Source organism: Bos mutus, chromosome 6 (assembly GCF_027580195.1).
Source record: "Bos mutus isolate GX-2022 chromosome 6, NWIPB_WYAK_1.1, whole genome shotgun sequence".
NCBI classification, from domain to species: Eukaryota; Metazoa; Chordata; class Mammalia; order Artiodactyla; family Bovidae; genus Bos; species Bos mutus.
The window spans coordinates 71,273,854-71,289,730 of NC_091622.1; the positions used below are offsets into that span (position 1 = coordinate 71,273,854).

Consider the following 15,877-nt stretch of genomic DNA (forward strand, 5'->3'; position numbering starts at 1 on the left):
GTGAAAGAGAAAGACACTCTACATCCTTTTCATATGGTAGAGTTGTGCCCTAACTAATATGAGCCCTGGAAGACCAGGACAGTAGAAGAGAGCCCTGATTTATGCCATGGATCTTTTATTCATGAAGGTCACAACTTTTAAAGTTTTATCATTTCTTAGGTCTTCATGGAAGTTCCGGGAAATTAACTGGATCTACTTCTAGTCTAAATAAACTCAGTGTTCAGAGTTCAGGGAATCGCAGATCGCAGTCATCTTCCTTGTTGGATATGGGAAACATGTCAGCCTCTGATCTCGATGTTGCAGACAGAACCAAATTTGATAAGGTAAAATAAAATAACACATGTTTCTTAAACATTACTGTCAGTTTTCTAGCACCAGTTTGTTATTGCTTTCATTGTGTTAAAAGATTTGGGCTATATTGACTCTTTTAATTATCCATGTCTTACTTTCCATTTCTGAATCTAAAAAAAAAAAAAAAAATACTGGTCAAATGGCAACTGAAATGTGATTCATCAATTAAATGACATAACAGCTTTATTAAAATTTGTTATAAATCATAAAGAGCTTGCATTGTCAATCCAGTTATTTGAGTGACTACAAAGAGGAAACAACTTTTATGAAGCTAAATTGTTTATAAATAGTTTTATCTCTATGTTCCTCTTTTCAGATTCCAAGTGAATAATTGTTGTCAGTTTTGTTTTAGGTATGTTCTGACCCTGTTATGCCTCATTAATACTGCGTTGTCCTGTCAATCTTGGAAGTATTTGTTTGGGGGATTCCATTAAGATTATAGATAAAGCTTCCCTGGTTGCTGGAGAAAAGTAAATGGGGAATGTTATTTTAAGCATTTTGTTCAGTTCTTTGTAGGATCATTTTGGTTTTCTTCAGATCTTTGAACAGGTACTGAGTGAACTGGAGCCCCTGTGTCTGGCAGAACAAGACTTCATAAGTAAATTTTTCAAACTACAGCAACATCAGAGTATGCCTGGAACTGTGGTATGGGTGACATTTATTTATTAGCTCATATTTATGCTCTGTATCATAATTAGCTTAATCAATATGTTGTCATAATTTCAATATCAGAACAGAAAACATTTACATTGTAAGGATATTTAAAATAATTTTTATCATACAAGATAATAAAAAAAGGGATAGGGTTTGGGCATCTAATCTAATATTCTAGACTATCTTAGGCCTAAACATTCTCCAAATTGATGAGTGGGGGAAATGTCTAAGTTTACTTGGCAAAATATATTTTTAAAGAGCGAATGTATTGTTTTAGTGATCAAGAAAAAGTAAATAGAATTTAAAAAATTAAAAAATTATGTTTTAATGTATATTTGTTGTTATTTAGTCGCTAAGTTGTGTCCAACTGTTTGCGACCCCGTGGACTATATAGCCCACCAGGTTTCTCTATCCATGGGATTTCCCAGGCAAGAATACTAGAGTGGATTGCCAGTTCCTTCACCAGGGGATCTTCCCAACCCAGGAATTGAACCCGTGGCTCCTGCATTGGCAGGCAGATTTCTTTACCGCTGAGCCACCAGGGAAGCCCCCGTGGTCTTAAAAAAATAAATGAAAGCAAGAAAGAAAAAAATGGTGAGGCCTCAAATCAGAATCTTTCTTACGGCTTTCTTACTATGAGACCTTAAACTAATTATTTAATCCCTATTTTTCCTCATCTGTGTAATGGGTATAATAATGCCTATTGAACATGGCTCTCTGGTAGCATAATGTAAGAAAATAAAATGAGACATTTGCTAGAGTATTTTAAAGAACTTAAAAGCACAATGCAAATCGAGTGGTTTTTTAAAAATTAAGATGATCTTTAAAAGAACCAACATATAAAAACAGTCCTCAAATGACTGAGAAATTAAGTCTTTCAAATGGTTAAGGGATTTGTTCTTATAGATGGTATTGCTAGTAAATTTGTTAGTTTCTATAAGAACTTCTGGCAGCATTTTTTATGCTCGAGTTTTATTAGAATGATTTTAATTTTCAAAATTCTCCCTTGAACACGTTCCTAGATGTTTTCAGCTCTTTATTAAGTTGCCCTCTCATTCCTACACTCCCTCTGAGTCTCCTCTACCTTTCTCTCCCACCCCCCTCCCCCCCCCCCCGAAATGTGCTCACACACAAACACAACTTCTCATTCTCGGGTAAAATCTAAAAACAAAGCTTTTCCTGAACATTCTGAAACAACATATTAAATTATATAATTTCATTGATAATACTACCTTTAAAAATCATTATTTCTCATAATATATTCTCTCCTAAGAATTTTAAGACTGAGCAGGCTATTGCTATATAAACTAAACTCGTCAATTTGTTAGTCTTTTATTATGTAAAGTACCTGAATAATTTTTGCAGACTGAAGCAGAGGACACAGATGGAGGAACTTTGTCACGGCAACATAATGCTGGCACACCACTGCCTGTTTCATCTGAGTATGTGTTTGTTACTATCTGTTATTTATTGTAAAAAAAAATAAACTTTCAATTGAGCAGAAAGGAATACTGCCCAGTGAGGAGTCCAGATTTCTGTCCATAACTGACAACACTCGGAGCACCGATCTGTGTGCCCAGTGTCTTACAGAACATCTCAGTGAAGTAAAATTGGTGCTATTTATGGCTCTTCGGCTTTTCTTTGCTCTTGTAATCACACAAATGCAGTCAATTTTGATGTTTGCTGGTAGGAAGTAGCATTTGAATTGTAGTGTATTTCTCAGAAATCACAAAGCACATTTCAGGACCCATTTCTACAAAGGACAACGTTATTTTGAGTGATAAAATGCAACCTCAAAAAAATATGTTTATATTGGAAACCATTCTAGAATAATTAACTATTTGGACAGTGTTAGTTGAAATATCAAATTTTAGTCATTTGTGTATACTGAGGGGATTAAAGTTAAAGGTGAATACACCTGAAGCTTGTAATAACTTTTCTGTTTTGTATTTCTGAACAGGAAAGATATGATCCGCCAAATGATGATTAAAATATTTCGCTGCATTGAGCCAGAACTGAACAACTTGATTGCATTAGGAGACAAAATCGATAGCTTTAACTCCCTTTACATGCTAGTCAAAATGAGTCATCATGTGTGGACTGCACAAAACGTGGATCCTGCTTCTTTTCTGAGTACTACATTGGGAAATGTTTTGGTGACTGTCAAAAGGAACTTTGACAAATGTATTGTAAGTTGAGTTTTTTTTTTTTCCCCAATAACTTAGAACTCTTAACCATTGTAAAATATCTGTGTGTGTGTGTGTGCGTATGTATATATATATATATATATTTAAAAGATTTCCAGCTTTCCACCAGGGGATCTACTGTTCATATCCCCCAAGCCTTGAAGCAAGGTATTGGCTGCAATATACAGGAGCAGGGTTAGTTGGATGGTGCTGTGCCAAGTAGTATCCCATCTACACTGTGAATCATGGCAAGTTCTGGAGTAGCTGACATAGAGGCAGCAGTTGTTACACTTGAGATCCACTAAGTAACTGAAATCCCAGTTGACTGATTAGTGACCATAGATTTAATGAAACAACTGAAACTTGAATTTATTGTTTTTCTTCTTTTAACATATTACAATAGGATAATTAATATTTGGATTATTTAAGTTGATTAAAGTATTTTTTTTAGTTTAATAGCTTTAGTCATATTGCTTTAAGAATAAATTGTTCTTATGACAACTTTTGGCAGTTATCATTTTTCTCCTTCTAATAGGAAAAAAATCATTAACTTTATTTTTTCTGTTAGGTTTTGGTAAGCTCATAGATATGAACAGGATTGGGCCAGGTTCTAAAAAGAGTTTCATTTTACTAATATATTTAGTATTAATATGTGAAAGTAGGTATTTATCATCTGAATTATTCTACTATGTAACCTCTAAATTAAATCCAGTGCTTGAATAGCCAGAGAATAATGAGTGAGTGAAAGTCGCTTAGTCATGTTTGAGTCTTTGTGACTCCATGGTCTGTAGCTTGCCAAACTCCTCTGTCCATGGAATTAACCAGGCAAGAATACTGGAGTGGGTAGCCATTCCCTCCAGGGGATCTTCCCAACTCAGGGATCGAACCCAGGTCTCTCTCTTTGCAGGCGGATTCTTTACCAGCTGAGCCACCAGGGAAGCCCATAGAATAATGAGAGAATAATAAAAATATTAAGGGTAATTAAAATCCACATCATCTTTTATACTTTTTAAAAATAATATTTACTGATTTCTGAAAGTTTAAAAGCCATCCGTAGAAACTTAAATGTCACCTCAACAGACTTGTTAACCCTCCTTCCCCTCCAAATGATTACACTGGCATTTGAAATATTATGAAATTTGGCCACTTATCCTCTTCCCTACTCAGCTTTCTTCAGAAGTGATGATAAACCTGTAAGGTCTGATTGTAAGCTGATAGCCAAAAGGAACATAAAGAATTACTAAAGTCTAAGATACTGAGTCCCATGTGACATAGAATAAGAATAGCTAGGACACTAATCATGAGAACACTATACATTTTTAGACTATGAAGATTTTGTTGCTCTTATCAGTGAAATAAAACTATTATATGAAACTTGAATATAATATATCTCAATCCAGTTGAATGTAATTATTAAAAGTGTAAGATATAATAGTGTCAGGTAGATGTAGACATGGGTTCAGATGAAGTGCTTAGCACATTGCCTGGTACAGAACAAGAGCTCGTAACTGACCGCTTGTAATGGTGATGATGGTGACAGTAGTGAAAGTGAGGTCGCTCAGTCGTGTCTGACTCTTTGCGACCCTATAGACTGTAGCCTACCATGGTCCTCCATCCATGGGATTTTCCAGGCAACAGTACTGGAGTGGGGTGCCATTTCCTTCTCCAAAGGATCATCCCGACCCAGGGATCGAACCCAGGTTTCCCACATTGTAGGCAGATGCTTTACCATCTGAGTTACCAGGGAATAACAGTAGTAATAATAGTTTGCTGAAGAATATTCATGTTACTCTCAAAACTGGGAAGTGAAGAAATTTAGTAAAATTAACCTAGACAAAGGTATAAAGTCATCTTTTTTTCCTAAATTGCATGTATTCCTGAAAGATTTTGGAGAAGGCAATGGCACCCCACTCTAGTACTCTTGCCTGGAAAATCCCATGGACGGAGGAGCCTGGTAGGCTGCAGTCCATGGGGTTGCTAAGAGTTGAGTACGACTGAACGACTTCACTTTCACTTTTCACTTTCATGCATTGGAGAAGGAAATGGCAACCCACTCCAGGGTTCTTGCCTGGAGAATCCCAGGAACGGGAGAGCCTGGTGGGCTGTCGTCTATGGGGTTGCACAGAGTCGGACACGACTGAAGTGACTTAGCAGCTGAAAGATTTACCTTTTGTCACTAAAGGGAGAAGGATGGTTCCTTCTGTTGGTTGTCATCAATCTGTTTCTTATTTTAACTCAAGTCTTTTCACAGTGTCCAGTCAGTTGTGTGTGCTCAGTAAGTGTTACATGTTTTGGTACTTGGGACAAGATCTGGACCTGAGGCATACGTTGAAAAAGTAGTGAATGGTTCTGTGTGTATTGAGCCAAAGAATGAATGTCAGACAACTGCAGAAAGTGGAATAGATAGCATCTGAATTTAGTACTTTCATCTGGTGGCCAAGCCCAAAGTGTTCTTCAAGGAACAGGGCTAAAAAGATTAGCCTACCAAGAACTAGAGATAAAATTAGAAACATATCAAGTAGTACCAGGCTGGACACTGCACTCCAGTGCATTTCTTACCTGCATTTACTTTTCTTTTTAGGATTCCTCACACTATAGTGATGTGGTTTTGTACTCTTTAACCTTTGTAAATGATATGATGTGGGTGTCTCTTCCTTATTGTATATTCTTGCCTTTTTTGTCGTAGATTAATTAACCATAGAAGGATGGGTTTATTTCTGGGCACTCTGTTCCATTGATCTACATGTCTGTTTTTGTACCAGTACCATATTGTTTGATGACTATAACTTTGTAGTATAGTTTGAAATCAGGGAGCATAATACCTCTGATTTTGTTCTTCTTTCCTGAGCTTGCTTTGGCTATTATGATCTTTTGTGTTTCCGTACAGGTTTTAGAATTATTTGTCCAACTTGGATTCCTTTTATTTATTTTTCCTGTCTGATTGTTCTGTCTAGGACTTCCAATACCATATTGAACAAAAGAACAATTACTTTTCTAATCTCTACATGTCATATGGTTTTCAGGTTATACCCCCAGAATCTCAGCACAATGAAATTTTAGGTAGGAGTTGAAAATGATTCAACACTTTGGCAATGTACTTCTTACTGGGGATAGAACTAGATTCCCTGGAAGTACACAGAATCGTAATTGATTATTTTGAACCAAAGTGTCTATTCTGTCTATGTGTCTATTTGTAACTTGTATCCATCTTACACAAGTACTTTGCTATACAGATTTAGAGTAAACAACTAATAGATACATGGAAAACTATATAATGCAAATCCACAGTAGAAATACCTATTCTCCTTCTCTGTTCTTATACCCCCAAAATATAGAACTTCTCTATCCAAACGAATTTTAGGCTGTTGAGATTTGGAAATGGTTGTGGTTCTCAACTTGACTATATAGCCACCAACCAGAAATAATCTTGAGAGATCCTGTGTGTGCTCTGGTATCTGCTCTGCCCCAAAATGGGCAATCACTATATACTTACCTTTTATAAATGGTAGAAGTGTTCATTGGTTGTTTTTACTTTAAACAAAGACCTGATGTTCACAAGCTTTGAGTGCATTTTGTTTTGAATAATTTGGATTTTTTTCCTTGATTTTAGTTTCTTAAATAATATATATGTACTTTTTAATCTCTAGAAATAGTTTTTCTTAGTTATCCATATTGTATTAATCTTTGATTAGTAAATGTCCAAAATGTTCTAGGTATTACATCATGCCTTTGTGGTATATATATTTGCTTTTAATTGTATGTTCTTTCTAGGTTGCTTAGCTATTTTTCTCCCTTGTTTTCTGCCTAACTTTAGAGTAACCAAATAAGGCAAATGGAAGAAGTAAAGATCTCAAAGAAGAGTAAAGTAGGAATTCTCCCATTTGTTGCTGAATTTGAAGAATTTGCTGGACTTGCAGAATCAATCTTTAAAAATGCTGAGCGTCGTGGAGATCTAGATAAAGCATATACTAAACTTATCAGAGGAGTATTTGTTAATGGTAAGCTTTTGTTACATTATGAAGAAGTTTTTGGTGGTGGTTTTCTTTATTTCTGGTATTTTTGGTTGGTTGTTTTCATTATTTCTGATTAAGTTAGAAGTTGGGGGACAGATGTGTTCATTATTTTCCATAGTCTATAGTCTTTTTTGTTTTCTGAAATTAAAGATTTCTTAAATTTGAAAATCAAACAGTATGTAAAACCCATTTGTATTTACCAGGAACTACTCATATTTTAGGGTTCATATGGGCTATCACTATGTAAATTTTAAATTCATTTTTTAAACACAAAAATGACCTCGTGGATTACATTTGCATTTTAGCAAGAGTCTTCTCGAGATGATCAACAGTGATGTCTGTATGTGTGTGTGCTTAGTCACTCAGTCATGTCTGACTCTTTGCAACACCATGGACTATAGCCCACCAGGCTCCTCTGTCCATGGGATTTTCCAGTCGAGAATATTGGAATGGGTTGCAATGCAATCTGCCAGGGGATCTTCCCAACCCCAGGATCAAACCCAGGTCTCCCACATTGCAGGTGGATTCTTTACCATCTGAGCCACCAGGGAAGCTCAAGAATACTGAAATGGGTAGCCTATCTCTTTTCCAGGGCATCTTTCCGAGCCAGTAATTGAATCTGGGTCTCCTGCATTGCAGGCCAATTCTTTACCAGTCACTTCAGTCGTGTCCGACTCTGTGTGACCCCGTAGACGGCAGCCCACCAGGCTCCCCCATCCCTGGGATTCTCCAGGCAAGAACACCGGAGCGGGTTGCCATTTCCCTCTCCAATGCATGAAAGTGAAAAGTGAAAGTGAAGTCGCTCAGTCTTGTCCGACCCTCAGCGACCCCATGAACTGCAGCCCACCAGGCTCCTCTGTCCATGGGATTTTCCAGGCAGAAGTACTGGAGTGGGGTGCCATTGCCTTCTCTGAGCTGAGCTACCAGGGAAGCCCAAATTAATGCTAAAATAGTGTAATTCATCATCTATGTCACATCATACAGTTAAGTTACAGAAACAGTGTGGATGTGTTTAATTTGAAATAAATGATCTGACTGCATCAATTCAGGAATTTTTAAAGCTAAAAAAATGACAAAAATAGAATTATCTCAACAGTTACAGATAATACATTTTTGGTGGAAACAGATTTAGGGGAAAGATGATAAATTATATGATTGAATGTTTATATAGTTGATATTTCTTTTAAAATTCAAAGTAGCTTTGCTTTGTCTGATTATAAAGTAGTATATGCTCATTACATACCCCCCCAAATCAGCAAACTGACTTTAAAAATCAAGAAGAAAGTAAAGGTAATTTGTAATCTCATCATACAAAGGTAACATTTAATTTTTACCTGTCTAAACTTTTCAGTATATCTCTCTCCCTGGTATATATGCACATACGGTGTGTTCTCTAATTTTAAAATGTTTTATCATACCTTACACACTGTTTTGGAACCTGCTAGACTCTATGATTCTAGTGTCTTTCCTTGTCTACTAATGTAGATAACCATAATCACTTTTAATGATTACATAGAGTTACATCTTTCATTATTTACTTAGCAAATCTTCTGTTACCAGGCATTTGGTTTGTTTCCAGTTTTCTGTGTATTTCTGTATATTGTCCAATAATTTCCCTAGGATCAATTACTAGAAATAATTACTGGGTCGAAAGTTTTGTGTCTGTCTGTTGAGTTTCTGCCAAATAACCACACAGGAAGATTATACCTGTTTAGTCCTTTGAGCATTTGGTGAAAGTTTCTATCACATCTGCCTCGATACCCAGTATTTCTCAGTATTATCAGTCTTGTTATCCTTCATTAACCTAGAAGGATATAAATCAGTTTTGCTTATGGTATGTTTTACTGTGTAAGAGCTTCCAAATTATATGTCAAGTTTATTCATCTTTCTCTTTATGACTTCTAAGTTTTGGGCCATTCTTAGAGAGTTCATACTGTCACAGAATTATTTTTTTAATTAGGATTATTTTTCTTAATACTTAAGATTGCATTCATTTATTTGCTTTTAACATTTTAAGCACCTGAACAATTTAGAATTTGTTTGGCTAAAAGATGTGAAATAGGAATCTAAATTTATACATATATGTATATATATGACTGTTTTAGAATGATATTTTATTTAGGTTTAGGTTGATCCTTCAATACAGTATGTTTTATTTGATTAAGTCCAGAAATGTGCTTACTTCTTAAACTTATAAATGAAAAAAATCATGTAATTTTTCCATAGCTAAATGTGGTCATATTCATACCAGGGTATTGTTATATTTTTTTGCATTTTTGTTTTAGTGGAGAAAGTAGCAAACGAAAGCCAGAAGACCCCTAGGGATGTAGTCATGATGGAAAACTTCCACCATATTTTTGCAACACTTTCACGTTTGAAAATCTCATGTCTAGAAGCTGAAAAAAAAGAAGCCAAACAAAAATACACAGATCACCTTCAGTCTTATGTCATATACTCTTTAGGACAACCTCTTGAAAAACTAAATGTAAGCATATTTTCATTCAGTATATTTTTCCTGGTTTTGAACCTGTGTTTACATGTGAGTAACACAACAGACATTTGTTTTAAGTTTGCTCATTCATTGGTGCAGGAGGATAAGGAAGGATGGACTGAGATACTGAAGTTGCTCAGACACTGCTAGAGTTTTATATACATTATTTCTTTTAATTCTTGTAAACCATGATGTGGGGTAAGATAGCATTATCCTTGTTTTACAAATGAAGAAACTGAAAGTAAATAAAAGGTTAGCAAAGCAGGGGGATTAACCATAGATTTAGCCTTTTCCATTATACCAGTCTTCCATTTCTTACCTCATAAATGGCTAACCTTTATCCCTAGCTCAGATGAAGATTTTGAAAACTCTATCAAGATATAAAGAAAATAAAAAATTGTTTTATTCATTGCCTTTTCTTTATCCTTCCTTTCTTGATTTGTCATTTCCCAGAGCAAATCTGATCTTTAAACATGAGAAATGGTAGTTTTAGAGAACTTTGCAACATAGTAGAAGCTTAAATGGACCCTTCTAACAAATTATGTCCACAGTGTGATTAGTCATCTTCTATGTTTTGAAATTAGAGGCAAATAAAAATTGTCTATCTGTTGTCAAGCAATTCAAATGCAGAACCAGTGCCTTATAAACTGAAGAACAGACAGATATTCCTTTAGGGTAAAGGGTCTGTCTCACACCTAAAGCCTGCATGATAACGTAACTGCAACATAAAGGAACTTCCTTTGAAATCAAATTTAAAGCAGAAACATTGATAAATTCTTTATTATTTAACATTGTTATAGAAGCTCTAGCCAATGCAGTAAGATGGAAACATAAAGATATATAAAAAGAGAATCATACTGGAGTGGATTGCCATTTCCTCCTCCAGGGAATCTTACCAACCCAGGGATCGAATCCGTTTTTCTTGTGTCTCCTGCATCTGCAGGCAGAGTCTTTGTGACTGCGCCACCTGGGAAGCCTTCAGGGTTATAATTACCTGTATATAATATGTTGAGGTTATTTTATCTGGTAAAGTAAAATAGGTTTTTTAACCTAGTCAAGATATATATATATATCAAAAAACAATTTGTTTCCTATATGTTATAATAACCAATTAAAAATCTGTATAGAAAAATAAAAACAATCTGTGTAGAAAAAAATTTTTAAATATCCAGAACAGATTTGTCTAAAAAATTATTATTAAAAATGTAATAATTTAATGAAGAATAAATAAATAATTGCTAAGAAAATTTTAGAGAATAGTAGTGAGGGGATTTGACTTGTATTAAATCCTGTTGTACTCAAGTAAAGACTTGCCAATCAATATGCATGTTAAAAAACAAATTACACTTAAAAGGCAACCTGAGAAGAATATAACAGCACAATAGTCAGTATACTTAATATAAAAGACCTTTTTAAAATCAATCAGGAACCACTAAGATCCCAATATAGAAATGGTAAGAGTTCTGAATGTACTTACTGAGCATATGAAAAGCAGATAAACTTCATTTCTAGCTGAAGAATATTGAAATGAAATGCAAACCTTTCTTACTTTTTTTTTGGCTACACCACTTGGCATGTGGGATCTTAGTTCCCCCTCCCGTCTCTCCACCGGGGATCCAACTCATGCTGTCTGCATTGGAAGGGCAGAGTCTTAACCACTGGACTGCCAGGAAAGTCCTACTTTTCAAAATGACAAAGGTTTTTTTTAATTATGATAATGCTGATGATAGTATGATAAGATAAAATAGTCTCATATACTGCTGACAGAAGTATAAAGTGATTGAAGTTTCCTGGGAAGCAATTTGTGTATATGAAGAATCTCCAGAATACTTAACAATTACACTCCTCAACTGAGGAATTATAGTCCTAGAAATTTATGCTGGACAGTCATCAATAATGTGGGTAAATACCTATGTATGAAAGTTATTTATAACTGTGTTTATAATAGATTTTGTTTTTGATGAATAGATTTTGCCAACTTCAAGAAAAAAAGTAAAAAATATTAAATACTTAATACTGGAGGAATGAATAAACATAGTATAGTCATTGGATGGAACATGATGCAGCCATTGAAATATATACTTTGGGGAAAACATAAAATATTAAATGAAAAATGTAGCATACAAAATTATAATCTCATTTTCATACTCACACATCAAAAGACTAGAGGGAAATCTAGTCTTTTGACAGTGCTTATCTCTGAGTAGCTTGATAATAGCTGATTATTATTTTATCCTTTATATTTTCACACACTGATTTTTACACAGTGAATATATACTATTTTGTAATCAGATTTTTTTTTATTTAAGTGGTAATGAGAGCTGTTCTTAGCCATTGTTTCTTTTCATTTCCTTGAAGCATTTCTTTGAAGGTGTTGAAGCTCGGGTAGCACAGGGTATAAGAGAGGAGGAAGTGAGCTATCAACTTGCGTTTAACAAGCAAGAACTCCGAAAAGTTATTAAAGAGTATCCTGGAAAAGAAGTGAAAAAAGGTCTCGATAACCTCTACAAGAAGGTTGATAAACATTTATGTGAAGAGGAGAACTTACTTCAGGTATGCTTTAGTTCTTTTAACCTACCTAGATTGCACATCCTTATATATATCTATTTCCCCCAAAATATTCCTCTAGAAATGCTACACATTTTCTAATTTTAGTGCAGGAGAAAAGCGCCATATAAAATGCAGACAAGATTAATAAATTGTGAGGAAGAGAGGAATATTTATACAAGTTTATATGGCTATCTCTGTGTATTTTATATTTCTGTTGTATCGTTTTGAGACATTAAGTTGTTTTGCTTTTGTTTGGGGATGGGTTTTTCATTAACTTTTTGTGTTTTGTTTTACTTTGGAGGGTAGTAAGGGAATGGAATGATGTATGGTACGGTGGAGTGATTCTGAGCATAGGAGCCTAGATATGGGTTCATAATCTGCCTCCAGGTAAAGCTACCTGGTTTAGAGCAAGTTAGTTAACCTCTCTGAGCCTCAGTTTCCTTATTTGAAAAGCAGAAATAATACCTCTACTCTGTAGGTGGGCACTAATATTATTTCCATTGCCATTTTATACATGTGAAAATCAGAGCTTAGAGAGGTAGAGTAATGTGACCATGATCCCATACTTAATGTATGATAGAGTCAGATTTAAACCTCAGTTAGAAATGAGTAAGAATTACTCTGACTTTAGCATCATGGAAGGCTTCCTGAAGGAAAGCATTTATGTTAGTCTCTGGAAGTCAGATACTAACTTAACAGATAAAGTAGAAGTGGCATTCCCAGTGGAAGAAATACTGTGAGCTAAAAGAAGATAAGCAAAAAGTGTAAGTAAAGCTGTTTAGTAAAATAGTCTTAAGCTGACTATTAGGAATTTAAGATTTGTGACATTTAAGATTTACAAGGAAAAATCCTAGAAGGCACTCTTTGAACTGGCAGATAGAAATGGTGTTCGTTCATAGTACCCACCCTCACCAGGTTGTCATGAGACTTAATAGAATAATACATACATAAAGCACTTTGTACTGTGCTGATATGAAATAAGTCGAATAAATGTAAACTATTGATATTACTAATATGTCAGTGTGTGTGTGTCAAATTCTGTCTTGATAGTTGTCTAAAGTTTATTTTTTTATGGGACTCTTCATTCGTTTGCTTTTTTTTGACTGAAATATTTTTGATTTACAGTGTTGTTGATTTCTGCTTATATCTCTCGGCATTTTAGTTTCCACTTCCCGATTATAGAATCCTTTGATTGCTCATGATTAGTCTGACTCATCTTGGTGTCCTCCATGTCATCAAGAAGTGTTTTGCATCGTTAATTTTAGATAAAGAAATTAAACCCTTCATCTGATGTGAAATTTCATTTAATCCTTAGTCTTATTTCATACATAGTTGTACATAGCCACATCTGTGTTGGATATTGGAACAGATACAATAACAGCTAAAATGTAATAAACATTACTGTGTTGAACACTATTCTGAGCACTTTACATACATTCACTCATTTAATCTCATTTGAACCTGTGAGGAAGGTATTATTATCACTACCCAGTTTATAGATAAGGGGCTTGAGGCACAGAAGAGTGGTGTAATATACTCAAGGTCACTTGAGGAGTTAGGAATCTCGCTTCAGAATGTACATTCTTAACTGTTGTTGTTCAGTCACTTAGTCCTGACTCTGTGACCCTATGGACTGCCGCACACCAGGCTTCCCTGTCCTTCACTCTCTCCCAGTTCAATTCAACTCAGTCATATCTGACTCTTTGCGACCCCTTGGACTGCCCAGAGTTTGCTCAAATTCATGTCCATTGACTCAATGATGTTACCTAACCATCTTATCCTCTGCCACCATCTGTCTTCTCTTCCCACCCTTAATCTTTCCCAGCATCAGGGTCTTTTCCAGTGAGTCAGCTCTTCGCATCAGGTGGCCGAAATATTGGAGCTTCACCTTCAGCATCAATCCTTCCAATGAATATTCAGGGTTGATTTCCTTTAGGACTGACTGGTTGGATCTCCTTACAGTCCAAGGAACTCAAGAATCTTCTCTAGCAGTTCGAAAGCATCAATTTTTTGGCACTCAGCCCTCTCTATGGTCCAAGTCTCACATATGTACATGACTACTGGAAAAACCATAGTTTGACTCTATAGACCTTTGTCAGTGAAGTGAAGTATTTGCTTTTTAATATGCTTTCTGGGTTTGTCATAGCTTTTCTTCTAAGGAGCAAGCATCTTTTAATTTCATGGCTGCAGTCACCGTCCACAGTGATTAACTATTATGCTATCCTAAATGCTTAGAATATGTCTTGACAATATTTCTACATTCTTGTTTACGTATTATTTCCATTTGTAGTTTAGTGACTCTTACTTTCATTGTTTATAGGTGGTGTGGCACTCCATGCAGGATGAATTTATTCGCCAGTACAAGCATTTTGAAGGTTTGATAGCTCGCTGTTACCCTGGATCTGGTGTTACAATGGAATTCACTATTCAGGACATTCTGGACTATTGCTCCAGCATTGCACAGTCCCACTAAACCTTATAAAAGAAGAAAAGATAAACAAAAAGTAACACTCTGAATACACCAGACACTATTCAGAAATACCAAGCAACCATTTTGAGAACTCAGACTTGAAGTTTTACGTATCACTTAATGTCAAACAAATGGGTAATGCGTGCATGCTCAGTGTGTCTGACTCTTTGCAACCCCATGGACTGGAGCCCACCAGCTTCCTCTGTTCATGAAATTTTCCAGGCAAGAATACTGGGGTAGGTTGTCATTTTCTTCTCCAAAATGAATCATACCATACCACATATATTCAAGAGCAAAACTACCAACCTATGTGGCAGTTTTGTTCACCCAGTAGGTTGTGTACTAACAAAGCATTTATCTCATCATAAATGCCTTCATCATTTTTCTACTACTGAACAGAAAATTTTCCTTTATTGTCTTGCTTCTTGTATTTGGGAGTGGTCATCCTATGTAATTCATTGAGAATTCTTCAGCTTTCAGTAATTCAGTATTGGTTACAAATCATGTAACTACTAAAATACTGTATCGAATTTTTCCTTCTGAATAACTAATGTTTATATGGATAAGGCTCTTGTGAAGATCAGTTGTAAACTTGAATTTTGAGGATCACGTGATTCTGTGTAACAGTCCGAAATACATTTTCCAAAAAGTTGAAATGTGGTAATATTATTCTTAAATTTATCATGTGCTTCATTTGTATGAAAGCAAGTTCTTAAAATCAATATATAAGAATTATTACATGTCATTTACCGTAAAACATAGTCAGTGGTACTCAGGACTGAGAATCACTGCCATAAAGAGACTCGTGTCCTTAATGCATAAACACAAAGACCCTATCAATACATTGGCTTCATTTTTTTTTTTTAACATTTATTTTTGGTTACATCAGGATCTTCATTGTAGCCTGTGGGCTTCTCTCTAGTTATGGCGCTCAGGCTTAGTTGTCCCATGGCATATGGGATCCCAGTTCCTGGACCAGGGATCAACCCACATTCCCTGCATTGGAAGGCGGATTCTTAACCACTGGGCCACTAGGAAAGTCCCTCAGTACAGTTTTAATAGCAAAAAATTGCAAATAATCCAACTTCCCATTAATAATAGATGGATAAATTAAGGTATATTCATTATTTGCCAATACAGTAGTGAAAATTAGTGAATTTTG

The 15,877-nt window shown here is 35.3% G+C and overlaps 1 protein-coding gene across 5 annotated transcripts in view; it reads left to right on the forward strand.

Annotated features, from left to right (window-relative positions):
• EXOC1 (exocyst complex component 1) overlaps window positions 1-14,952 on the forward strand; it is a 52,875-nt gene extending 37,923 nt beyond the window's left edge. For all 5 annotated transcript variants that reach the window (XM_070372436.1, XM_070372435.1, XM_070372437.1 and 2 more), the window contains 8 exons: window positions 160-323; window positions 889-996; window positions 2,371-2,447; window positions 2,966-3,194; window positions 7,006-7,189; window positions 9,490-9,689; window positions 12,054-12,248; window positions 14,566-14,952. In XM_070372436.1, coding sequence (XP_070228537.1) covers window positions 160-323; window positions 889-996; window positions 2,371-2,447; window positions 2,966-3,194; window positions 7,006-7,189; window positions 9,490-9,689; window positions 12,054-12,248; window positions 14,566-14,718 — 1,310 coding nt within the window. In that variant the 3' untranslated portion in view covers window positions 14,719-14,952. The remainder of the gene's footprint in view (window positions 1-159; window positions 324-888; window positions 997-2,370; window positions 2,448-2,965; window positions 3,195-7,005; window positions 7,190-9,489; window positions 9,690-12,053; window positions 12,249-14,565) is intronic.
• The last annotated feature ends 925 nt before the right edge of the window (window positions 14,953-15,877 follow it).